Genomic DNA, 25083 nt, shown 5'->3' with positions numbered 1-25083 from the left:
CTTAGTGTATAGTGTTATAGTGTCCTTCTTTTGTGATCCATCTTATCTTTCATTACATAACTTAGGTTTACTCTCAGTGAACCACCACACCCGACTCAATTATTCAGTCAAACATTTGTAGTGAATTATGTGTGAACTGACCCAGTGAGAGGCCTACCAGGGAGTGGTCCATCTGTCTGTGTGTGTGTGTGTGTGTGTGTGTGTGCGTGCGTGCGTGCGTGCGTGCGTGCGTGCGTGTGTGTGTGTGTGCGTGTGTGTGTGTGTGTGTGTGTGTGTGTGTGTGTGCAGTGTGAAGCGGGGGAAGGGGATGGGGCTGGGAAAACCTGCCATGCTGGTTTATTACCTGATCTACCTTTAAATTCTGTCCCCACTGTTTTAACTTCTCTGGCACCTGAAACCACTTCTTCATGCATACATGCACATAAGTTACATGCAAACACAAATACATAAAAATAGAGCTTGACCAAACGCACCACACCGAAGCAGTTTGACCACTCAACTCCTTTGTCCTGATGGTGCATTTGTGTGTGTGTGCGAGTATGTATGTGTGTTGTAATCTATCACATCTGGTCACACAGGTTAAAGTTAAACACACCCACACACAGGAGATTATCTTGTGACAATAAATGTGCATATAGGTGTAAGTCTGTCCAACAGGTTAAGCAACCTGAATTGGGTCAACACTGCATTAGCAATTGTAGGTTGTGTGTGTGAAAGAAAAAAGGTTAACTAGTAGGATTCCGAAAGACAATCATTCTTTTCGCTGTTGACTATAAAACCTGCTGACAAGATCAACACACACATCTTGTCTCTCTACAAGGGTTCTCGTTCCTTTGTTCAGTGACATGATGGGAAGGGACTGGAATTCTGTTTGTTTTGTTATTTTTAGAGTCAACATCACCGCATGTTCTTAGAGTTTGAGGGGCCAAACAACACCAAAGTTATGTATTTGACAGCTTGTGAGGCTGGTTTTGTTGTATAACAAGACTATGTAACTCTCATGACTTGCCATTGTGCTGTTATAGTGTAAAAAAGTTGATCAGTGTGTAATGGACTACTCATCTTCAGTCCAATTTGCATTCATCCAGCTTAACATTCATTTACACACTTAATCCTTTTATAATAAAACAAGGCCTGTGTGCTGATGAATAATGAATCCTGTGTGTGTGACGTGTTTAAATGGGTCTTTGCCTACATGTGTGCACGCATGCTTCTGTGTGATAGTGTACTGTTTGTGAGGCTCTATGTAAACGATCACATGACTGCTGCTGACACTTCAGCACTTTCTGTGGGCTCTGGACTCACAGTGTCAATTATTGATATGGGTCTGCACCCGGTTCGTATGTTAGGGCAGTCACACCCAAGTATGAACACACAAAAGTGCCTTTCAATCTAATCTACAATGCAACCTTACTAATGTGCACTCTGGCTAAAGAACGTGAATGGTGTAACAGTGTTTAGCATTTATCAAAACGGTAAACACAGGAAAAAATGTTTTCTGGCAATAAAAGAGCTAAAGGGAATTTTCAAATCCCAGTGGCTTTGAAAGTATTTCCACACTGGACAGCTCACAATTTACTGATAGATCTGACACTTAACTTATCATTTTCTCTCATCACTGACAGACGCAGCGTTTCATGGCTGTAATTTTTACATCAGAAAGTTTGCACTTTTGTTGCACACTTGTTTCAGATGGACGCTAACCTCATGTTGTTTGCTAAACTGATGCAGTACTGTTTGGTCGGGTAACATTTGTGATTTTTGTTCTTTTCTCTCTGTCTTTGCAGCAACGATGGACTTTGCTCACAGGGGTGGTCAGCGTATGAAGACTGGGACTGAGACTCAAGTCTGAGAATGTTTTACATAGTGAAGAGACAATACATAAGAAGTGTCTTATAAAATGAAAATTTTACCCCCGAAGACACATTTGCATGCATTAAACAGAAGGCTGTCTATCAACAGTTTTAATGTTGCATATTTGCAAACTGTTTTCACCTAGCTAGCAGCAACTTTCTGCTCTTTTTTAATGAGATGACATGAGCTGATATAATTTGCCAATATTAGCTCCACCTCCTGCGACTCCACCTGCTAATATGATCTCTGTGTAATATACTTATCTTGCTCCAGCCTCCTTTCCACATTGTGCTACACTGTACTGTACTATGCACTTAGCCTGTGATGACAATTTTCAATTGGTCACAGCTGCATCCCGCAGGAGTGCTCAGAGATCACATGCAGTCCTGTAAAAAACAAACCAGGTGGACAGGTTTAACAGTCTGGCCTCAGGGAAAATACCTCGAGATAAGACAGGTAGGGAAGGTCCTGCTGAAAAAGACTTAAAATGAAGTAGACAGAGTGAGGGGAGGTTAACAGAGTTGACCTCGGTAGAGCAGGGAGGGGTGTAGCCTTCAGACCTGTTATTTCCTACCCAGTCTGTATGCCATGTTGAGATAACAGCTGGACAGTTTTTTTCATCAGCATGTGGGAATGAACAGTTTATTTTCTCTTTAAAGCATTGTTTTGGAAACCAGTCACAACACCTTTCATGTTACTGGCTCGCCTACTGCTGATAAGAACCTTGGTTCCAAGAACACACATACACCCACAGAAACACTTTCAAATTCCCATAGAGGTACTTACTGCTCTCCACTGGTTGTCTCTGTCCCACACACACACACACACACACAAACACACAGAGATTCAATCTCACAAAACAAGCCCACACCTGATATGGTCACAGGAGCACAACATTATGCAATTGAGGGCAGCTACAGGTGAAACCTACACTGACAGGAAGAGCACAGAGTTATTAACAAAGATTAAAGCAGGGCATATCAACATGTTTATCACGTGACATTTAACATGCTGCATTTACCTGTGCACCAAATGTCTGCACTATACTGCCCCCTTCTGCTGTAGCTGCTACTGTAAAAAACTGCACTGCAAAACTGAGATATGGGCACTTAAGGAAAAACTTTCATTAAGCTGCATGCTGAATATAAAGAAAGTTGAAATGATTCCAGTCTGATGTTGCAGATATAAGTGAAAAACATTACATCTGGAAACATCCAACTTTCTGCTCAGCACAGTGGCGAATGAGAATACAGTCATTGTGTGGCCCAGCTGCATGTGTTTGCATGTAATCCAACACCAGTATGTAAAGGCTTACATGGGTGTATTGTGCATCACAGGAGTGAGAGCCTGGGGATGTTAAGTTTAACAGCAAGAGAACAGACTGGATGTTTTCAACAATGAGCAACATTTCCTATTCTGAAGGGACGTATAGGGTTTATCCATTTTGGTAAATGAGTCAGCTGCTATGTCCTGTTTCTATGGAGACTGGTGCGTCCCTGCTTGTCATTTCATGGGATAGTGTAGCAGGCATCCATGTCTCACTAGCAACATCGAGCTACCCCTCATTGTGACTCAACGTGACTCTCTTCGTTACTGAGTAAACCATTTGTCAATAATTGCGGTGGAAGGGTTGTGTGTTGTCACTGCAGGATGTCCACAAAACAAACAAACATCTATCTTAATGACGTCATTAAAGAAAAATCTACCTTTGTTTGTGCGTCCACGTTGCAGTAATTATTCACGAGCAAATAGCTACAATGATTGACCTATTTGTTAGGGTGACTGTTGGGTGAATTACCCAAAATAAAATATGGCATAGCTATGAATTATTATTTATATGTCATCTATTCTAGATTTTTTTAAACGTATACTTACTTGTTACTGATTTTTAATCCTCAACAGTTCTAAAAACATCATTTTTTGAAAGCTACGACTGACAACAGTCAAGTTTCCTTCCAAATATAGCACCTACAATTTAATTCGATTTTTTCAAAATCTGCTAAATTAAATGAAAATGAATGTGCATTTCTATCCACAGTCATAGAAATGTTACACATTGATTTATCAAGGTAAAAAAATAAAGGAATGCGGCATGTTGCTCATTTTGAAATCTTCTGTTTCTCGGCTTTTTATTACAAATTGAAATTCAGTGGAAAAAATACATTCATTCATAAATTCATTCACTTTGCTTGTTTCGGGTCAAAATACCTAAACGTAGTTAAATATAAGATACATGACCCAAGAGTTACGCAACTTTATCACTGTCGATTTTTGATCCAGTGCTTTTTGTGTGTATATGTGTGTGTCTAAAATTACTATTAATTACTATTTAAAAATTGTATGCCACAGAAAAAGAGAAAAGCTACTACTGATACTTTATTAAGGTTTGTGAAGAAATTCCTCCTAAAATAAACATCACATGAGGATAGTTTTAAACCATGTAGTTTGAGGCTGGGATCATTAACCCAACAAATTAACCCATTCAATGAAACCCAGAATTTACTGACAAATTTTGACTTCCTTCCTTCACCGTTCCCCTGATAGTATTGTGTTACTGGTCAGAAATCTGTCCTTGTACAGGCACATCCTTATCAGTCCTCTTGTCATGTTTATATACAAACAGCACATTCCTGTGGGGGAAACAGGGGTGTAGAACAGGACTGAGCAGAGCTGGAAGGTCAGGAGGAGATGGAAGGAGAAGGGGAGGGGAAGAGGGAGGGAGAGAGAGAGAAAAAGAAAACACACAGCACCATAAAGTGAAGACTCACAATACTGCACACAATTTCTGGATGCAATAAAGGTTGAGGAAGAGACAGAGTATCTGTGGGAAAGTGGGAGTAGAATACAACAGTACATCGCAATCTGTAGTTAAAAACAGAGAAAATGAAGCAGAACTGTGAGAGTAGTTCAGAGGCAACTGAGGCCAAGGGTGCATAAGAGGCCAGAATTAGATGCAGATGAAAGAGGACACAGAGAAGAAGAAAGGGTTATTAAAGGAAAAGACAACAATAAAAAAAAAGAACGTAAAGAAAAGAAGGGTCTTTTAAGCATGAGGGAAGTGAGGCAGTTTTGGGAAGGAAAGCCTGGAGGGAGGCCCATGTCTGGTAACTTCTGCATTCCACAGCTGCCACTCCCAGGTCACAGGTCAAGAGTCAAATTGACATACAGTCCACACCCAGAAGATACACATGCAGTCAACAAGAAGACACAACATGCAAAATCAAAACCAGTAATGTTTGCAAATGTACCATGACAGCCATGGACACATCCTAGCCAAAAAGAAACACATACTGTAAGTCTACTGTATGTACTGTACGCATATACTGTATATACAAGTCCACCCAAATACAAAGTGTACACAGTGAACAGGACATTGTCAAAAGTGCTGTATCATCACAAAGATGTGAAATTTATTTTTGACAGTCTTGTCATTGGCTGTTTCCACATATGGACCCATGTGAGTGAGAGACAGCTAACATCAGTTACACTCAGCATTGGGTGTGCAAGAGCTGCCAATGGCTTAGTCTGAGTTGATATAACATGAATTAAAAGCAAAAACTAGTGGGAATCACTGCTAAACTTAACAGCGTTCATAGTGGAAAACAAATGTAAGAGCAACATATTTCTAATCGCTGTGTCTCCATGTGAATCAGCAAGTGTGTGTACTTCAATTTTTAGATGCTATTGTACACAGGCCAGAGCAAGATGAATAGTGAGGAAGAAGAGAGCTATGCTTTTCCCGCCATTTGGAATGAATTAAAACCATGCACAGCCACAGCCGCGTGGCACAAGGAAAAAATGGATGGAAAGACTGACTGAAAAGGAGTGGAAAGCTGTAATGGTTTCCAGAAGTGCACATGGTCGTTGCAGAAGTTTGATGGTGACAAGGATGAAGAGTGGAAGAAGATATGGAGGGTTTCCTTGGATTGGGAATACCCCCTTTTTAGAGGGATTTCCTAAAAGTGGCCTCCCTCCCTGCACGTTTCATTTACTGTACAATCTGCAATGCAGCATCTGGTCAGTCAGGAGGTAATTACATGGGAGGAATGAGTCAGCCACTGTACCTGAAATAGACATAGCTTATGAAACGTTGTTAACAGATGGGACAGATATAACCCCAGGCTAGTGGAAATGAGAAAAATAAAATAAACCAATCATCTTTAAACTATATGAAACAGAATAAATGTATTTCTCATCGTTTTGACTGTGTTGAGTTCAATAGTTTCTTGGGTAATATAATCAGTTCATAAAGTTGTTATTAAAATCTTCAGTAGAAAGGACATTTGACCTTCAGTATTTCTATTTTAATTAAGCATGTTTATGTTTTTTTCAGTTTTTAAAAAGATGTAGCCCATTGCAAGAAAATAAATTCACACACACCTGAACACAACTTTTCCCAATGCTAGACACTCCTTGTTAAATACACCCTTCCTGGTCTGGTGTGACCAGTGGCTTTACATTAGATAAATATTGCTGGGTAAACAGTGTTACTGAGTTGACAGACTTTTTTCCTTCTCTCTACTTAACTTAAGTTTTATCATTTATCTTTTACATTCACATTATTACCCCGTATGGTCACTTTACAGGGAGTCTATGTAACTTGCTGAACAGTAACCTTGCACTGTAACTGTAAGTTATCATTACCTTTTTCAGTTTGGTAGCCTAGGGCATCTAGTGAAAGTGAGTGGCGAGTTATGACAAGGGGACAGAGATCAAAATCGTAGTCACTATCACAACCTAGGTTACAGGAGGTGTTCCTGTAACCTAGTTGTGCAGTCCTGCTTCCTTGTCCAGACTGGAAATGAAGTTGTCCCGTCTGGGGGAGATACACACATTAACCTTTGCTAGATCAACAGACAAAATGAATGAACCTGGTTGTGGATAAATATCGCAGCTGGACCAAGCAGGATTGCACAACTTTAAAATCAATTTACTGTCAAAAGATAAATAGATCAAAACTTGCACCTAGGTTACAGTCCTCTTTTTAAACATTATTAGACTAAAAGAGAAATTGTTAATACTGGTACTGCTGGGCCCAGAAGGTGTAATAAATAATTTCATTAAGACAGGAGACAATAAATGTTGCAACAGTGGCATCAGCTATTATCTGGACATGCAGTTGTATATTGTCTGCATAGAAATGAAAATCAATATTATGTCTGCACGTTTAGCTCCAGGGGTAGCTTCTAAATGCATGGTAAATGAAAGAGGACCTATAATAGACCCCTGGGGGACTCCACAACTCAACAGTTGTGAATTGCAGCATAACCACAAGTTTTCCTGCATGGATACACCCCAAGGAACTGGCTTCACATTAAAAGCCTGAGCTGTGAACAAGAGCACTTGTCTCTCACACTCATCTCAATCAATGGCTGATTCTTCTTGGAGTTAAACTTGGCTAGTGTTGACATTCTTTGAGACCAGACAGTGGCCATTCTTTCACTCCCCCTTCTTTTCATTCCTTTTATCCTTGACTGAGAATGAGAGCACTTTGGACAACTTTTTTCACACTGTGCCTGTCCACTCAAATGAAGCCATTGTGTCTGAAAACATCCCAGCCCAGCAGCTCAGACACAGAGGGGAGTGGAGAGCAGCTCTGAAAAATTGGACCTTGGCTACTGCTGTGTGTTCTTGCACACGCTTGTGAAATGTAGTGTGTCAACTCCACCAGGGATTTGCCCATAAGTATCCATATAGATCCATCATGTGTGCCCACTGGGGTTGTAAAATAACGGTCTGATCGGAGCCCTTTCCCAAAGTAAACTCTAAAAATTTGTTTCCCATTTCCATGGTAACATGGTAAGAGCCCAGTATGGAACTTTCTTTCCATTGAGGCGCTTTGAGTCAGAGGGAGGGATTCTGGGAGCAATTACTGAGCGGGAATGTGGGCTGTGATGGGGAAAAGGTGGAGACAGCGAGGAAGAATGTCTGAGTATGTGAAAAAGAAAGTGAGGACTGAAAAAGAAAAGGATTTAGACAGCATGCATTCACACTATTTGTGTGAATGTGAATTTGCAGCTTACTTTTAACCTCTTTAAGAATGTATAGTCACTTCAGAAAGTGAATTATATTATAGAAAATTAAGTAATTTCCTCGTACGTGTCAAATATGTAATACGTAGACTCTGCAGAGTTTTGAAATTGCAATTCCCACCAAGAGCTCCTAAAATGCTCATCTATACCAAACTAACCTCCACCCTATAGTGTTTTCAGAAATGACACACCCTGACCCATATCAGTTGTTTGTAGGAGTTAGTATTTAGCCGCAGTTGTCCAATAAAACCATACAATTATTGTCCCAACTTTTCCTCCTACACATTTAGTCACACTTCCTCTGTAGAGGTATCTCCCCACCTCCTCAACACACCCCTGTTCTCAGCATTTGAACTACTCCATTCTGCCATGACTAATCCAACCTTCAACACACTCTATAAATTCACTCTCCACTTGACTCAAAGAGTAGGGTACAAAATGTATGTCAATATGCCAAACTAGTGGCAGCAACATGCCCATGTACCGTAATCCGAATAAGCAGTAATGGAAGTCCATTTAATTGTTAAGAAAAAATATATTAAAATATATTTGGCACAATGTGTTAGTAGTAATTATAAGGGGACAAAAGTTTGTACATCAGTAACATTTGAGATAGTTCAGTTTTGCATTTTGGTAACCTTAGCAGTGTGAGGTAGAGTTGCTGACAATGCAGCATTTGTGAAAATCTTCTATAATTATAATCTCTTTTTACATAGTTATAGCCACAAGTCTGGCTTGCCTTTAAACAATAAAGATAATATTGTTGGGAGTGATGTTCATGTACTTCCTTTTGCTCCTTTGTCTGAACAGTTTGGTCACAATGTGGTTCTATGACAAGATCACAGCTGCAGAAAACAAAAGAAGTTTTTGTTTGTCATGTCATTACTCATCTGTTGGTTGAGACATATTTTGATGATTTTGATCTTGATAGCATATACTTTCCTGGTGCCAAGAATAAGCACTTAACAACACAACCTTGTTACATGTTATGAAACCCCCACTGCACCTTTTGTTTGTTATTTTTCCAGTGCTCCACCCTGAAGGCCACATATCTAATTACTGACCTTGCTCCACCCAAGTCAGTGACCTCTGAACTTATCGTTCATCTGTGCATGTCTTCTCTCCATCACCTGTAGCCTTTCAAAAATGACGGCACCCTGATTCAACCTGTAGCACCCATGTGCTAATTTAGGTTTACAGCTGTCATACCTTACTGATATTTTACTTGAATCTGTCCTTATTCATTTGCAGGCTCTTTAAACATACAGACACTTTATTAAAACCCTCATAAAAGCTTGACAAGTTCTTCTGTCTCATCTTGGCCTCTGCTGCATTTTCTGCCCCCTGCAGACATGAACAATTATATCCCAGGTTTCCTGGAAGGTGCAATCATTCCTTTAATCATCTAAACACACTGCATTTTTCTTCCTTTAAACAGGTACAGAAGAACACCCTCTGACAATGAGACTTTTCTTTGCATTTTCACAACCACACACACACACACACACACAGAGGAAATCCTTCACACTATTTCCCAATAACGGATTGTCTCAGAAATCTTGTCAGTGATTCACCAGTGTTTGCCGTAGTACCTAGTAGGAATGTTCCACACACCTGTAAATTGTCTGCACATATGTGTTTTCCATCTGTTTATCCCAAGTCAGTGATTATGAGATTCTTTTTGCCTTTACAATGTCACAATGGCATTGCATCAGCTGTCTGGACAGTGATGCATATTCTCACTGTCAGTCAGAGGCGTCGCAGGTACAGTGCTGTCAGATGATATCTCTGATTGAGAGTAAATGAGTAAGTTGTTACGGGAATCTCTTGTGTCAGTAGGAGCTTTAAAGGGTGAAGTTTAGTATTCTGAATTGTCCTCCTTTTAAATAATGTGATGAGTAATAAAATGGCCAAGCAATAGGCCAGTATCTGACCTCGGGTCAAATACTGGATGACCCATTGGCCTGGCCTGTAAATGAGACTTGTGCTTTTTCCCTGCATCTGTCAGAACTGCTCTGATTGAGCACTTTCTGTGGGTGTTCTAACCACTGGGGTCAGAGCAGTGCAAGGATGGCCTGGATGAACAAGAACTCTACAGTCTCAGTGAACTGTTTCAGCCAGCAAAGCTAATGTTAGCAGTTTTTTTTTAAATCTCAGTAAAGATTAGTTTCATTTCCAATCAGATGATCATGAGTCAAACTCTGTTATCATATTATCTCAGCATTGACAGCAAACACAACCCTTGTGACCAAACAAAACACAGTCTAAACAGGACAGTGACAAGCTCTTCAAAAAATTTCACACAGACAGCATAAATACCATATACATAGACATACACATCTGGCCCTTTCCCCACCCACATATCTAGCAAAAGTGAGAGTATGACCTGGCAGAATATTTGTCTTACTGCAGGTGTGACTGCCTTATGACTTCCCAGACTCAGTCCATCCCAGACAGTGGCATTAATACTTGGGGTTGATAAGCAACTGGAGTAAAGTAAACATAACCTTAGTTTTCCCTCTTTCATGCCCATTGCTACACACACAAGGGTGGCATGCATTTTGAGATGTCTGTCAGTGATAAAGGTTTATCTCCCTCATCCTGAATTCCCATTAAACATTCGTATTTTTCCAAATCACCCACTGAGTCATAAGATAGTTTTGTCTCCTTAAACATTTAAAGCCAATTGTCTCGAACTTGTTGTCTAAAGGGCCCAGGCAGCTTTGATCTGATTTTGACTCAATCCTCAAAACAATCCTATCCTGCTTTCAGGGTAGGATTGTTTTTCCTGTTGTTCATCATAGTTTACAGTAAATGAGGTGGTCTTGCAATGATGCCAGCTGAGAACATTTTTGAAGTAAATGAAAGTGAAAATAAAGCAGAGAGAGGGGGAAAATTAAATGTGCTAAACTAGAACATGCCTAACAATAACTCATACCCTACATATGTCGATATCTGTACTTTTCTAATTAACAACTTTATAATTAATAACATTTTGTGGAAATTCAAAGCCTTGCGTGCAGGGACAGAAGGATCAGTGATGACTCTGAGAGTAATGACTGACAAAAATTCTTGATATTGGGCCAATCCCTTTTAGGTAAGTCATAGATGGCATTGCTGCCTGCCAAAACCTGTGACAATGAGTGGCATTATGTTTCAGCTCAAATATTTTTGTCAGATGTCTGCAAAAACTGGCCTTTTTTTTCCTTTTTTATATTTTAAAACCAAGCTAAAAAAAAACATGCTAAAACCATGCTAAACTAATAAAAACTCCCACAAGAGGTGATGAACGAAACAAAAAGTCTTTTGACACCTTAGATTTATTCTAATCATGTAATCATTTGTAACATTGTGCAACACAAATTCTCAGAAATCAAAATTACTTTGTGCATTACCCTTGCCATAACATGGGTGCGTTTCTCAACACCATGACCATGTTGATTTTTCTCAGAATGAATCCAGTAATGACAGATGTCATGCAATAATACCTACATGAGCAAAGACAACAACAACAAAAAAAAAAAAGAACGTATTTCACACACCTGGATCAAAGGTGTTGCTGTAATGCTTACTAGTACTTTTCTTATCCTGTATTTCTGATAATAAAATAAAAATACCAAATACCAATCTAACATTGTGACACCAGCCCAGATTGGGTCTATGGATATCTTAGAAATTAGCATAAATATCAAGATGTAAGAAACCAATAAATCTCATTGTTTGAGGGGGAAGGGGAAAATGGTACATTTGCAGTATTCTTTTCTTGAGAACAACACTTTGTTTATCTATGAAGGTATTCTATGCAGCATCTCTGACTAGATTTTTTCCACATGCTTCCAGTATTATTATATCACAAAATATTGAAAATGATTTCTATTAAATGGCCTTGTGTGGACATTAAAAAATACAGGCTAATGGTTTTTTTTGTATCACACTGGTTTACATGATTAAGACTCCCTCTGCGCTGCTATCATCTCTACTTTAATCTTTGTTTTCCTGTTGGGTGTGGTAGTCATCAGGACCAGACACAACTGTGCAGTTCACTACCCTGAAACTGGTCAACCATCAAGAGACCATGTGGGACCAATACTTGTTTTGTCTTGTATTTGAGATTACTCATGTCTGCATAAAAGAATTAGGATGAACCAGAAACACATCTTCTTGTCATCTGTCTCTCCACAGTGATTTTTATCACTGCTTATCTTTTCATATGTCTCCACCTTTCTTTATTTCTTTATCTTTGTCTGGTTTTGGGGATAAAGACAAGAGAACTTACAAAAGCTTTGTGATTTATTTGGAAACTACTATTTTTATTAAAATACACCTTTAATTGCCTTTAAGAAGATGCTTTCTTGCTGTGCTTAGAGGGAATAATTTTTATTTGCCTGCTCAATGACAGTACAAGAGCTGTTTTGATTTCAGCAGAAGCTCTTTATACTTTAATATCCTGCTACATGTTCCTTCCTGAAAAACAAACAAAAAAACCTGATGAGGCCAAACATGATCCAGACAAAAAGAAAACCGTTAATCAGCAGCTGTGAGAGAAGTTGATACTGATACAGGACCACTGGGCTGGAAAACAATTATGATTTTTAAATAAGTTTTGTTGTTTAATGGCTGCACCCAAATAAACAGAATTTTAGGTCTTAACAATAGACATATAAAAAAAAGAAACACAAACTCACATGCTTTTTTGTAACTTTAACAAGCAAAAGAAAGTAACATCAACAACAAGAGGAAAAGGAGGTCGATCCTTTTACTAGCCAATAATGAGCAGTTTTAGAGAGAGAGATGTGGAATGTGCTTGTGTTAAAAACCTGCTGCGTGGGTCTGAAATATTTCTCCACAAGTCATTGTTCTGATGTTTCTGTTAAAACGACTGTGGAATTGCTTCTTTGTTTGACCATATCCTTTATGGGAGGGAGACAATCAGACACACATCCGGCTATGTAGGATAAATAACATACTGCGCTGCACATAACATCTGGAGCCACCTCTGAACTCTTATCTCTGTGGATGCCTAGAATAGTATAAAAACACCTTAAACAACACCTGCATAGTTTATATGGTACAATTCAACCCGTCCTTAAAATCCCAGAGTCAAACAGGTTGTCTCACTTCTCCAGGTGTGAGCTGACCCACCCACCCACCCACCCACAGTGCCTAAAGACAATGATGAAATAGTTTCAGTAAACTGCCTGCAGTGACCCTGAGACATGTCTCAATTCACTGGAAAAGTGATGAAAGCCCTTATACATACTGGTTTTAGGTGGAGATTCTGAAGCAACCTACGACATGTTAAGATGAGTCTCATGAGGGTGTCAAACCATGAAATATTTTTTAATGCAACTCATTTTATTAGTTGTTATTGTGATTATTAACCACCTCACCCACTGGTGACACATGACAGTAAAAAACTATTTTCCCAGTGTAGCTTTATTTAATTACTTGGTTGCAAAAAGACCAATAGTTCTTGTCTGTGTAGCTAAAATAATTTTGCTCATAAGCTCATAAACTAGTCAAATAGAATAGAAGAATTGTCTTTTTATTCTTTGAGCCCATATTGTTAAAACAAAAGGATAAAATTATGTTCTTGGACTTTACTGTTCTATCATCTAAAATCCAAGATAAATGTGTAAATTTAGTTTCCAAATTCTGCAAATCTCCAAGTTATTAAATCCCAGTAAAACCTCAGAATCTACCAACTTAGGAAGGCTGAGGAGGACAAAGGCATGCTGTGAGCAGTCCTGTGGTTTCGGCCTGTGGAAAAGAAGGAGGTGACTCTGGGTGAGGGGGAGGGACTTGAGGGAGGGACCTGAGGGCCCGAAAGGTTTATATAGTTTAACAGCTTTCCCTCTCCTCCTGTCTGGTGTCTGTGAGCTCCTATTTTTGCCTGTCCAGCCTGTGCCTCTGTCTCTCTCGCTGAGTCTATACTCTCCAACAACAATGAATTCCAGGCAAAGTTCATACACTATGCGCTCCTCTACTGTTACCAGGTCTCCAGCTGTATCAGTAACCCGTACCTCTGCTCCTGTCTACAAGAGCCTAAGTGTCCATGGTGGGGGCGATGGACACCGTATCAGCATCTCCTCTGGTGTCCGCAGTGGGCTGGGATCCAGTATGGGAGTGGGCTCTGGAGCAGGTGGCTTCTCCAGCAGCGTCCAGGTGAGCGGCAACAGCACTGACATCATGGGCAATGAGAAGTTTGCCATGCAGAACCTGAACGACCGGCTGGCCAGCTACTTGGAAACAGTGAGGAACCTGGAGCAGGCCAATCACAAGCTGGAGCTTAAGATCAAGGAGGCCCTGGAGAAAAGTGGACCTGACTTCAGAGACTACAGCAAGTACCAGGCCATCCTGGATGACCTGAGGAAGAAGGTGAGGAGGGGGCTGGGGGAGAGTGCTGTATGTGTAGATTTAATAAGTGGTGAACAAAAGTATGTGAGGGGGAAGTTTAATGGAAGGAGGGAGGGAGGTATGGCAGACCAGTGAGTTGAAAGATGAAACCAAGGGTGAGAAAAAGGTTTGAGCAGATGTGATGTGTGACAGAAAATGAATATATTGTACTCTGCAAATGTATTTGAGGTAATATATTCAGTACCCCCTAACCTGAATGAAACTCCATCTGCACTCTGACTTACTGATTGTAGATTACTGACAGAGGGAGTTGAGGGGGCTGAGGGCTGGACCGGAAACAGTATGGTGGTGGAATGTGGGTGTCGGGCTCAGGAAAGCACAGAGAAACAGGAAAGCACAGAGAAACAAAAAACTAAGGAAGGCCAGTGATTTTAAAGGTTGAAAAGGGTCATGTTGCAGGCCCATACATCATGACTCTAACAACCTTTATCCTCTGTATTTAGTGCAATACAATATCCTACTAGCTGGACAATGGGGCCAAACACTAACAGAAGCTGATAAGGAAAGAAAAAAGAAGGGAAACTAAACTCATTTAATGTGAGAACGATTTCTCAAGGTGGAGCTTATGTTATTCCATTTATGAGTAATTAATCAGATAACACAATTCATTTCATAATTACATCATACACACCATACAAATACATATGTACAGTCAATGGAAAACGTTTCCAAAACTCAAAGCACGTGGAAGTGTTACACAACAAAGCTTTGTAAATCATTGATTTCAGATATGCTCCATTTAATACCAGATGGAAAAAGAAACAGAGTAACTGACTGAACAAGAACGGAACCGTAGCCCTTCACTCAATGCCACGTTTCATTCATTCATTCATTTACCTTTAGACAAAATTAAATTATTTAAAGCAGTTTAATCACGTCAGTTTCTCAGATGCTGTTCTCATTGTCGGAGCAGTGAGCGTGTCTTTATCTATTCTTTTGCCATGTTTGCCAACATAAACATAAATATCATCATCAAGATCAGCTAACCCTCCTTTGAAATGATGACACAAATGAAATGTGCAAAATCAGATGCAAAGTTCAAATGCAAATGAGTTAATCATTCTCACATTACATAATAACCAAAGTCCTGGAAATGGTGTTTTATTTATTCTACTAACAGCCAGGGGTCCCAGTTTATCCAAACAACCCAGGGTCAAACGCACACATGCATGCACACTCACATGACTGAGCACACACACACACACACACACACACACACAGCCACCACCACAACCCCCATCACCACAGTCCTCATGCAAATCACCTGCCGGCAAGATAGATCCTGTTCCGAGCAGAGGGGAGGCAGCTGCCGCCTGGCAGCCACTGATTGGTGCTTGGACTTTATATGTCACCTGGATTCATTCCCTTCCATCTATCCAGCCCTTATCTACCGCATGGTGACTGCTAAAGTAAATACTGCAGCCATCTAGTTATTGAAGCGGCCTGTTGGTGATCTCCTCAATTACACACAGATAGTAACAGTTTTTCTCACTAAACCTTTTACTGGTGAAAACAGCTAGTCTAACTTTATCCAAGGGTAACAGAAATAGTCTATGTCATCTACAGTTCACTAGCAGGTTTTGTTTTTTTGGACTATGTTTTCTCAGTCTTCATATCATGCTGTAGCTTCAGAGTTGAGTGCTATGAATTATCTTATTTCTCAGGAAAAGTCAAATAAACTTATTTACCAAGATCTTAATTTACCATTTTCCTGTCAAGATAGTGTTTCAAAGTACCACTGCATGTTGTAAGTAATACGTATTAAACAATCGCTTTGTCAGTGCTTTGTAAATGGTGTTGGGTGTGTGTGCTGAGCCCTTGTTCTCAGTTTGCAGTCTAAATAACCTCTCTCTTTTGTAAACTTGTTGCAGGTGTTCGATGCCACCATAGACAATGCCCGTCTGGTTCTCAACATTGACAACGCTCGCCTGGCAGCTGATGATTTCAGAGTGAAGTAAGGCCCACCCACCGCACTACTGAGACTGAAACATTAAGCATGGCCGCAGCAGGCACACCCTGTTTTAGTGTTGGATGGGTTGTAGGATGAATACACTGTCATGATCTAAGAACACAGTCATTTGTCTTGTAGTAATAAATCATCAATTCTGCATAATGGCCAGTGGAGCCACAGCAGTTCATTAATTGTCACAAATTAGATGTTAGAGTAAATATAGCTGGCTCTTAGAGCTTAGAATATTGTTTGCCGATCTTATATATTTAAACCTAAATGAAAGATATTTTTAAAAAGGCAGAGGTAAAGGTAAATAACCATTTAGCATCACTTTAATGCACAAACTCTGATGAGTAGATTTAAAAAGTTGGTCCCTTCTGTGTGAATGTGAGCAGCTGTACCAGGCTTTGTAGTTACTCACTGACCTGCCCTGTGCTGTTTAGATACGAGTCTGAGCTGGCCATCCGCCAGTCTGTGGAGGCCGACATTGTCGGTCTGAGGAAGCTCATTGATGACACCAACATGAGCCGCATGAACCTGGAGAGCGAGATCGAAGCCCTGAAGGAGGAGCTCATCCACCTCAAGAAGAACCATGAAAATGTGAGTACTGATTGCATTTTTCTCAAAAAGTTAGATTAATTAGTATTAAAGACCAAATTAGCCAAATGGCCAAATTTAAGTTTGGAAAGTACATTTGTAGGTTTAATTTACTGAGCTTAATCAACATGCTTGATCTGACTCATTATGTGTTGCAGTTTGGTCCAATTTGACTGTTGGTTCTAGCAACAATAGAAAATTGCCCCATAGCTGTCATCACAATTTAATTCACCTCACATTTTTCCTATTCAGTGCCATCGACTTAAAAAGAAATAAGAAATGCAACGGAAATGCTCAACTCTCATATGTGAAATAACCTTGGCCTGTAATCTCCAGTAATGTAAGAAACCATTACATAGTGTAAGAAGCTTATTTAGAAAATAGGTTTTCAGGCACATTGTGTCAACCAAAGGCAAAGATTATATTGATTTAATTTCATTGTTCACATTTTTAGTGCTGAAAATAAATCCCACATAAAAACCACTTTTAAAACATCTCGGGGCATTGCTCAAGCAAACATCCTTCAGGGAGGTGAATTAACATTTGCCTGAAAGTTTATCTCCATAATCTCTTTAAACACCATCACCATGTGTGCTTAAGTTACATATTTACAGTATGTTACACACCATGCCACAAATAGCTGCAGGGTATGCTTGAAAACATGATTGAGAAAACTTCAGTGGGTAGAGGGAGCTTAGTTAAGAAAGATGAAATGTCTGTATGTCAGTTCTGTGGGAAGCCTCATCATAAAAATGATTCTCATCCACATCTGGCACTAGAGAAAACACCAAGGAATTCAAATTACTGTCATTAAAGGGCTTAAGCAAAAACACAAACATTTGTTTACTGAAAGGGAAGTAAATGGAGTCTTAAGGCCCAACGCACAGGCTTAGCTGCACCCCGTGTATACCTGACAATAGCATGTGATTATGGTTGGAAATCACAGCTGGGTCATGGTTCAAAAAAGGAGTATAAGGAGTATAAGTCAACATTGTTTAATTTGCCCCATTTGATGAGGTTCCCAGTCAGATGAGAAAATAAACCATAAATCATAATCGTGTGATTATCAGTAATAATTCCTTTATCCACTCTTATTTCTTTAGGAAGTAATGGAGCTTCGTAACCAGATTGCCCAGTCAGGAGTCCACGTGGATGTTGATGCTCCTAAGGGACAGGACCTGGCTCAGATCATGGCAGAAATAAGGGCCAAGTATGAGAAGATGGCACAGAAGAACCAGGAAGAACTTAAAGCATGGCATGAATCTCAGGTAAACAATTAACAAGAAACAATTGTCTGCAAATGTGTTTCTAAATTGATTTTTACTCATCTTTTAATCTCAATCATCATTTCAGATAACAGAGGTGCAGACCCAGGTGACCCAGAACACAGAGGCCCTGAAGGGTGCCCAGACAGAGCTGAATGACCTGCGCCGACAGATCCAAACCCTGGAGATCGAGCTGGAGTCACAGAGGAGCCTGGTGAGATGCACTCTGTCAGCACACACTTCATTTACCTCAACACACGCCTATCTTAACACACACAATTCCTTACTCAGCACTCTCACTTCGAGTCTCTCACATTTACTTTGTTGACAGAAGCTTTACACTCTGGTGACCCATCACTATGGAGCTGTCATCAGCAATTCAGGTTCACTGTAAAATCTTAACCCTGTCTTTTCTTTCCCTTGCTTGTCTTGTGCTAACAGAAAGCTTCCCTGGAGGGCACGCTGAGGGACACAGAGATGCGTTACAACATGGAGATTGAGACTCTCAACAGCGTCATCCTGGGTCTGGAGGCAGAGCTCACACAGCTGCGTAACAACATCCAGATGCAGTCACAGGAATATGAGGCCCTGCTCAACATGAAGATGAAGCTGGAGGCCGAGATTGCGACATACAGACGGCTGCTGGACGGTGGAGACTTCAAGTGAGTAGATCGCTGATAGAAAACAATTAACCCTTAAACCAATAATTTAAAAAGAAACTACATGACAATTAATTGGTTCTTGATCTTATTTGTTTAGGCTGCAGGACGCACTGGAGGAACAAAAAACAGTGAAAAAAGTGATGACTGTCACACAGACCCTGGTGGATGGCAAGGTGGTTTCCTCCAGCACAGAAACCAAGAACCTTTGAAGATGAAAAACAACCACCTAACACTCCCAGCTGTCACTAGCACTGCAGCATAACATTTCTTTACTCAGATTTGCTGTAATTAGTGTGATTCCTGGGAATACAGCTTTTCCACAGGCTAATAAAAAACTGGATCAGAGGAAAACTAATTCATTTGTTATTTATTTCATAATGATACTATTTATGTGTTTGGGTGCTGACCAGCAGATATTCAAATAAAAGTTCAGATTTCTTTTAAGAGACAAACTAATTGATAACATGAAATATTTCAAAGTAATTAAAGACTCAGATTAAACACAAAATACATTATTTTTTCATCATCTTTGGTTTTCTTCCTGTCCAGTTTAGTATGCCTGTTGTCTTGTGATCTCAAAGCTTTTTAATAAAGTGATTTTGAGGAATGTGTGTGAACATTTTTTGTATAAAACTGAAGTTATTCATGTCAAATATTGAACCAACAGCAGAAGTGCACAGAATGACAGCAAATAGTGCCAGAAGAATAATTACTGCTTTCACTTCCAATAATAGTATAAAGTCTCCTGTCGGACTATATAGAGGAGCTCTGAACCTGACTAGATTAGGCTCTCAGTTTCATCTGTCACTCTTTCAACATGAAGCAACATGCTTTTGTCAGCATAGCCCCCTTGCAAGTTGCAAGTCTGAATACACAGTTAAAGGATACAATTTGTGTTATTCAAAAGTTTTCCTATTGTCAACAAATTCCATGAAAACAGCCAAATCTTGTCACCCAAACTGTTGGGATTTTTAAGACGGTCTTTAAAAAATAGATCATGTGTGACTTTTCATTTTCATTTTAGCAAAGGCTTAAATGTTTCATAAAATAACTGGGCAGTGTAATTTTACTAAACTTGAAATTTTAATTACAGTCACCATGGCCACATGTCACCCAGTGAAACGGTGTGACTTACCCAATGTGTTTTTAATAGTTGAGCAGTTCTTAAGGGTGAGATGGTGGTGCCACCCTCAGTCTAGATTGCAACCCTCTACAGGAAAAATGGTATGATCAGTTCATTCTTTTTTTTATGTTGTTGACAATAAGAGGAATAGTGAATATAGCCACGCCTATCATTTATGCTGCTGTTGGTGTTACATTTACCATTGATACAGCTCATTTACCTGACACTATTAAATGTCAGCACACCTTTTTGCATCTGACAGACTGGTTCACAGTGGGTGTTGGGGGGACAAAGTCTAGGCATGAAGGCTAAAGGTAAAACTGTAATTTAGATAGAAGAGGAGTGGCAGGAAGAACTATTGCCTTTCAGAATGATATATAAGACCACAGGACTGTCTTCCATCCTCTACTCCCTCCATTGTGACACCACGCTTCATCCACTGATTAGACAGCATATTTATTTTTATAATGGAGCCCTTGATTAAACGCCAGAGTTCTCAAATTCTTAGTGTCCATTCAACAGCCATTCCCAGATCTCTACAGGTCTACACGCACAGTGTCAGTGGAGGGGCAGGCGGCCGTGGGACCAGGATCTCAACTGTCACGCAGGTCGGCAGCAGCTTTGGCAGGGGGTATGACTACCAATCCTTGTCTTCTGCGTCCACCTCTGGAAACTTGGCCATCGGGAATGAGAAGTTAGCCATGCAGAACCTGAATGACCGACTGGCCAGCTACCTGGACACCGTCAGGAATCTGGAGGAGGCCAACAGCGCTTTGGAAATCAAGATCCGCGAGTCCATCGAGAAGAGAGGCCCATTGGAAGGGAGGGACTACAGCAAGTACAACACCACCATTAAAGAGCTGAGGGCCAAGGTGGGTCAGTGAATTAGTCAGTCTGTTAATATAACAATACTTAATGTGTCTTCTTTAGTCTGGTCACACAAAATATCTCATTCAAAATATTTATTTTTAGCATATAATTTACAACATAATCTGCAAAAAGCAATGCACAAGAAAACTTCATAAGTGTTCTAGTTTACAGATTTTGCAGCTAAGGAAATGACCATCATTTAGAATAAATGTCACTAAATGTGAACAAAATATTTTTCTAATATAGTACTTCAGTCTTCCATTTACTTTGTAAAGGTCATATAATGATAGGCTATGGATTGGATGGACTGTATCAAAAGGATTTACAGTGTGTTTACTCTTTCACATGCATAATTTGTCAAAGACAAAATTACAGTTTGTTGTCCATCATAATGACTGTGGGATAACTGAATAGTAGATACAGTTTGTTTGTGTTTCACAGACTGAAAACCACAAAAAATTCATTTCTTTCAGATATTTGACATGATCAAGGGTAACACACAGCTTTATATTGGTCTAGACAACGCTACTTTGGCTTCTGACGACTTCAGACTCAAGTGAGTTTTGTATGTAAGGTAAGCTTTGTATGTAAAACATATTCATCCAGAGTGAGCTTATCTGATTGACGGTATGTGTGGTTAGGATGGAGTATGAGATGTCCATGCGTAAGACAGTGGAGGCTGATGTTGTTAGACTGAGGAAGCTCCTGGATGACACCAACATTATTCGTCTGAACCTTGAGACTGATATCGAGTCTCTGAAAGAAGAGCTGATCAACCTGAAGAAGAACCATGAGACCGTGAGGGACAATAGTCCAAAACCATTTGCACAACATTTGCATTTCATCTGATCCGAATGAACAGTGACATAGTATTTCAAAGAGTAAAACCCATTTGATAATCCACGTAAATAGGACTGTAAATACTCATACTGGCAATCTGTATATTCCTTCACCTCTTTGCACAGGATATCCACACTAACTTTGTTCAGGAATTCACTCCTTTGACTATTTCCCCTCAACAGGATATTGCTGAATTGCGTGCACAGATAACCCAGGCTGGTGTCCATGTGGATGTTGATGCTCCTAAAGGACAGGACCTGGCCAGGATCATGGAGGAAATGAGGGCTAAGTATGAGATGATAGTACTGAAGAACCAGGAGGAAGTCAAAGCATGGCATGAATCTCAGGTACAGGAGAATTTAGTTGGTTCATGTCAATGCATGAGAAGTTTTGGTGTGACTTTTTGTTAGTACAGTATATATGTTATCTTGTATTCAGATCACAGAAGTACAGGTTCAAGTGACAGAGAACACAACAGCACTAAAGGAGGCCACTGGTGTATTGACTGAAACTAGGAGACAGTATCAGGCACTGGAGATTGATCTGCAATCTGCCTTTAGTCTGGTAAGAACCTTTGTTTCAGTATACCCTTAGACAGGTCTAATGTTTCTCATAGTTTGGACAGGGATTGCTCATGCTTGGTTTCAGTGTGCTGCTTTTGAACTACAGATCACACATTCATACCTGCCAACTGCTACATAGTATATTATTTGTGAATCATAGTTCGAGGGTTTGAAAAATGCACTTATTGACGTTCATGTCAAGAGTTTGATGAGAGAACGGCTTTCACCATTAGTAGTATGATATTTATCATACAGACATGACTGGTATCGATCTTCTCATCTGTCTTCTGGCAAAAAGCCCAAACACTGTTGTTTAATTACGGTGTTGTATTATTTAATTCGATATTTAGCTTCTGTTTCACCTCTTGATAGAAAGTGTCTTTGGAGGCCACCCTCCGTGAGATTGAGAGACGTTACAACATGGAGGTGGAGCAGTACAATGCCGTCATCCTGAGGCTGCAGGAAGAGCTCACCCAGATCCGCACTAACATCCAGCAGAATATGAGCCAGTACGAGAACCTGCTCAGCATCAAGGTGAAACTGGAGGCTGAGATCGCCGAGTACAGGAGGCTGCTGGACGGTGGGACAACATTAAAGTGAGTATAAGGAGAAGGAGCAGAAAGTGTGGGTGAAACAGTAAATATGTATGGAATACCTTTGGTAAAAATTAAACAACTAACACGCTGCATTGTGAGCTGACTCAAAATAAGAGCTCTGTTCTTCCCTTCCCTTCTCTGTTCTTTGCAAATTTGATTCAAATGAACTATATGCAAACACAATGTGGCATTGATATGAAAAGTAAAAGTAGTTCAGATGTATCAACACAATACTCTTTTTTTTAATTTCATTTCCAACTGCTGATTATCCACATATCTGGATACCAGATAATCTTCAGACAGAAAATGTTCTTCAGGCCAGAATAATGACTTGATGCATTTTATTCAAGTGCATAAACTATGACTACATTTGGTTTTACTCAAAATGAAGATCAAACTTGATCAAACAGTTTTTGTTTTGTTTTTTTTCAGATTGGAGGATGCACTTAATCAGAAAGTTGTCCAGACCCAAGTGGTGACAGTCACTCAAACTCTGGTGGATGGAAAAGTTGTGTCAGAGAACAAGGACATTAAATCCAGTGAAAAAGTTGTTGTTAAATAGAAACTGAAAAAATCCCTTCAAACAAAAATACAATAAACAAATAAAAGAATACCATTAACTCTCTGTTTTTTTATTCTACCTATATACATTCATTGCCAATCCACTGATTAAAAGAATTATTTCATTGTCATGAATCATAATTCCCTCAAAAAAATAATGTGACAGTTTGGGTAAGATGGTTTGCTATTAGCTTTTAGTCAAGAGTTAGGTGAGAGCATCAATAGCACTTTAATGTGTATATATTAAATATGAAGCTACAGCCAGCAGTTACAGTAGCTTAGCAGAAAGGCTACAGGAGGAAAAGGGAAACAAAATCCACCTACCTGTAACTTTAAAACCAAAGTCATCAAACATCACATTGTATTTTTACAAACAGTTATACCCTGGAATATTTCTTGAAAGGGTGCAGACCCCAGGGGGACACTGTCCCAATATACAGCCCCACATAGAGCCCCTATGAATAGACTAAAGGCTAGGTCTTACCCTTGTTCCAGTCCTTATGCAATGCTTAGCTACAGTAAAAAAAAACGAGGGCAGTAGAGTGCTATCAATTTTATTATCAGTCTGACTAACAAAGTAAATAAGGTTAGTACACAAACTGGTGAATTATTCCTTTATGTTGGAAATAAATCACAGACTTTAATGAAGAAATTAAAATTCTGAAAGGAACTTGAAAGTTTTATATGATGTTATGTAACTTTTGCACAACAATTCCCCAGAATATGCAGAGTGATCGTTGCCTGGCCTCCTGCCATCATCTTCCCACACACAAACGTCTGCAGTGAGCTCAAGAAATTCTTTCAGCTTCTGAGAAAATCACATTCTGACCTGCAGTTCTTGAGCCTTGCCCCATTATAGGCAGAACATCCCATTCCCATGCCATGTCCAAGCAGACCAGTTCAGTCCTGAGTCTTTACTTTGTGTTTATTTACATTCACAATAGCCAGTCTAATTCCTCACTATTCATGATTAGCGCCACCATTTTTGGGAAAATGCAATTGCACTATTCAACAGACTGCACCATTTATCATTCTGCCAGGCTCCAATCAAAACTGGTTTCCCAACTGTAGCTGAAAACAAGCAATAGGTTCCGAATTTGTTTCTGGTGCAATGTTGTACACCCTACAGCTGGTATGATGTAAAGTGTGTGTGAACATGTGTCTGCTGAGTGTTAAGGGTGAAGTCATAAATCTGCCTTTGCTTTGTTGCCATCCCCTGAAGCCAGATTGCTGAATGAAGCTAGGCAGACAATCAAGGAGAGAAAGAACTCAAAAGAAAGATCAGAAAAGGAGGGATGACAGGCAGAGGAGATAGATGGAAGTATAGATAAAAAATAAAAAGGACAGAAGTGCATATCTCTACTGCATGCCTGTAATTCCTGACTGGACCCTAAAGAGAACTGGCTGAACAATACCTTTGTCTGCATGGAGAGAGGAGACCCTCTGTGGATTCACTTTGTTTAGGCATGTTACACATTAAAAACACTAAAGGAAGGAGAATTCTGAAATTGTCTTTTTCTTACCCCTGTGACACCCAAACCTGATTTTGTATGGAAGATATAATTTCTTCCATCTTTTGGGGATTAGTGGACCTAATAAATGTAAAAACTAAGCATTAAGTCTTTTTTGAAACAAATGTTGGACATTATTTTCCAAAACATGATAAAGTCTCAGGTGTGTAATACCAAAGTATAAAATGATGTATTTCAGTGCCTGAATTTTAGTCATATCCAGGTTTACTAATGTTTTTGT

At 39.7% G+C, this 25083-nt stretch overlaps 2 protein-coding genes and 1 long non-coding RNA gene across 3 annotated transcripts in view; all 3 read left to right on the top strand.

The window, feature by feature from the left end:
- Nucleotides 1–4290, top strand: part of LOC113145331 (uncharacterized) — a 28822-nt gene extending 24532 nt beyond the window's left edge. The window contains exon 2 of the long non-coding RNA XR_003297232.1: nucleotides 1788–4290. This is a non-coding gene — a long non-coding RNA (uncharacterized LOC113145331). The remainder of the gene's footprint in view (nucleotides 1–1787) is intronic.
- Nucleotides 4291–13731: 9441 nt separating this feature from the next.
- On the top strand, nucleotides 13732–19382 carry LOC113145733 (keratin, type I cytoskeletal 18-like). Its single transcript, XM_026332784.2, has 7 exons — nucleotides 13732–14264; nucleotides 16175–16257; nucleotides 16698–16854; nucleotides 17955–18119; nucleotides 18205–18330; nucleotides 18558–18778; nucleotides 18876–19382. The coding sequence occupies exons 1-7, from the start codon at nucleotides 13833–13835 to the stop codon at nucleotides 18985–18987; spliced, it is 1296 nt and encodes a 431-aa protein (XP_026188569.1). The 5' UTR covers nucleotides 13732–13832; the 3' UTR covers nucleotides 18988–19382.
- A 945-nt stretch (nucleotides 19383–20327) lies between these two features.
- LOC113145637 (keratin, type I cytoskeletal 18-like) lies at nucleotides 20328–22774 on the top strand. Its single transcript, XM_026332596.1, has 6 exons — nucleotides 20328–20773; nucleotides 21245–21327; nucleotides 21413–21569; nucleotides 21794–21958; nucleotides 22050–22175; nucleotides 22547–22774. The coding sequence occupies exons 1-6, from the start codon at nucleotides 20369–20371 to the stop codon at nucleotides 22772–22774; spliced, it is 1164 nt and encodes a 387-aa protein (XP_026188381.1). The 5' UTR covers nucleotides 20328–20368.
- The last annotated feature ends 2309 nt before the right edge of the window (nucleotides 22775–25083 follow it).

Source organism: Mastacembelus armatus, chromosome 7 (genome assembly GCF_900324485.2).
Source record: "Mastacembelus armatus chromosome 7, fMasArm1.2, whole genome shotgun sequence".
In the NCBI taxonomy this organism is placed as follows: Eukaryota; Metazoa; Chordata; class Actinopteri; order Synbranchiformes; family Mastacembelidae; genus Mastacembelus; species Mastacembelus armatus.
The sequence above is the reverse complement of the archived record's forward strand: the minus strand, read 5'-3'. Positions and strand labels throughout refer to the sequence as shown.

Coding starts and splice junctions, on each gene's coding strand:
- LOC113145733 (XM_026332784.2), top strand. CDS start 13,833: ATGAATTCCAGGCAAAGTTCATACACTATGCGCTCCTCTACTGTTACC. Junction 16,855..17,954: donor TCAAGAAGAACCATGAAAAT/GTGAGTACTGAT, acceptor TTATTTCTTTAG/GAAGTAATGGAGCTTCGTAA. Junction 18,331..18,557: donor TGGAGTCACAGAGGAGCCTG/GTGAGATGCACT, acceptor TTGTGCTAACAG/AAAGCTTCCCTGGAGGGCAC.
- LOC113145637 (XM_026332596.1), top strand. CDS start 20,369: ATGGAGCCCTTGATTAAACGCCAGAGTTCTCAAATTCTTAGTGTCCAT. Junction 20,774..21,244: donor TTAAAGAGCTGAGGGCCAAG/GTGGGTCAGTGA, acceptor CATTTCTTTCAG/ATATTTGACATGATCAAGGG. Junction 22,176..22,546: donor TGCAATCTGCCTTTAGTCTG/GTAAGAACCTTT, acceptor ACCTCTTGATAG/AAAGTGTCTTTGGAGGCCAC.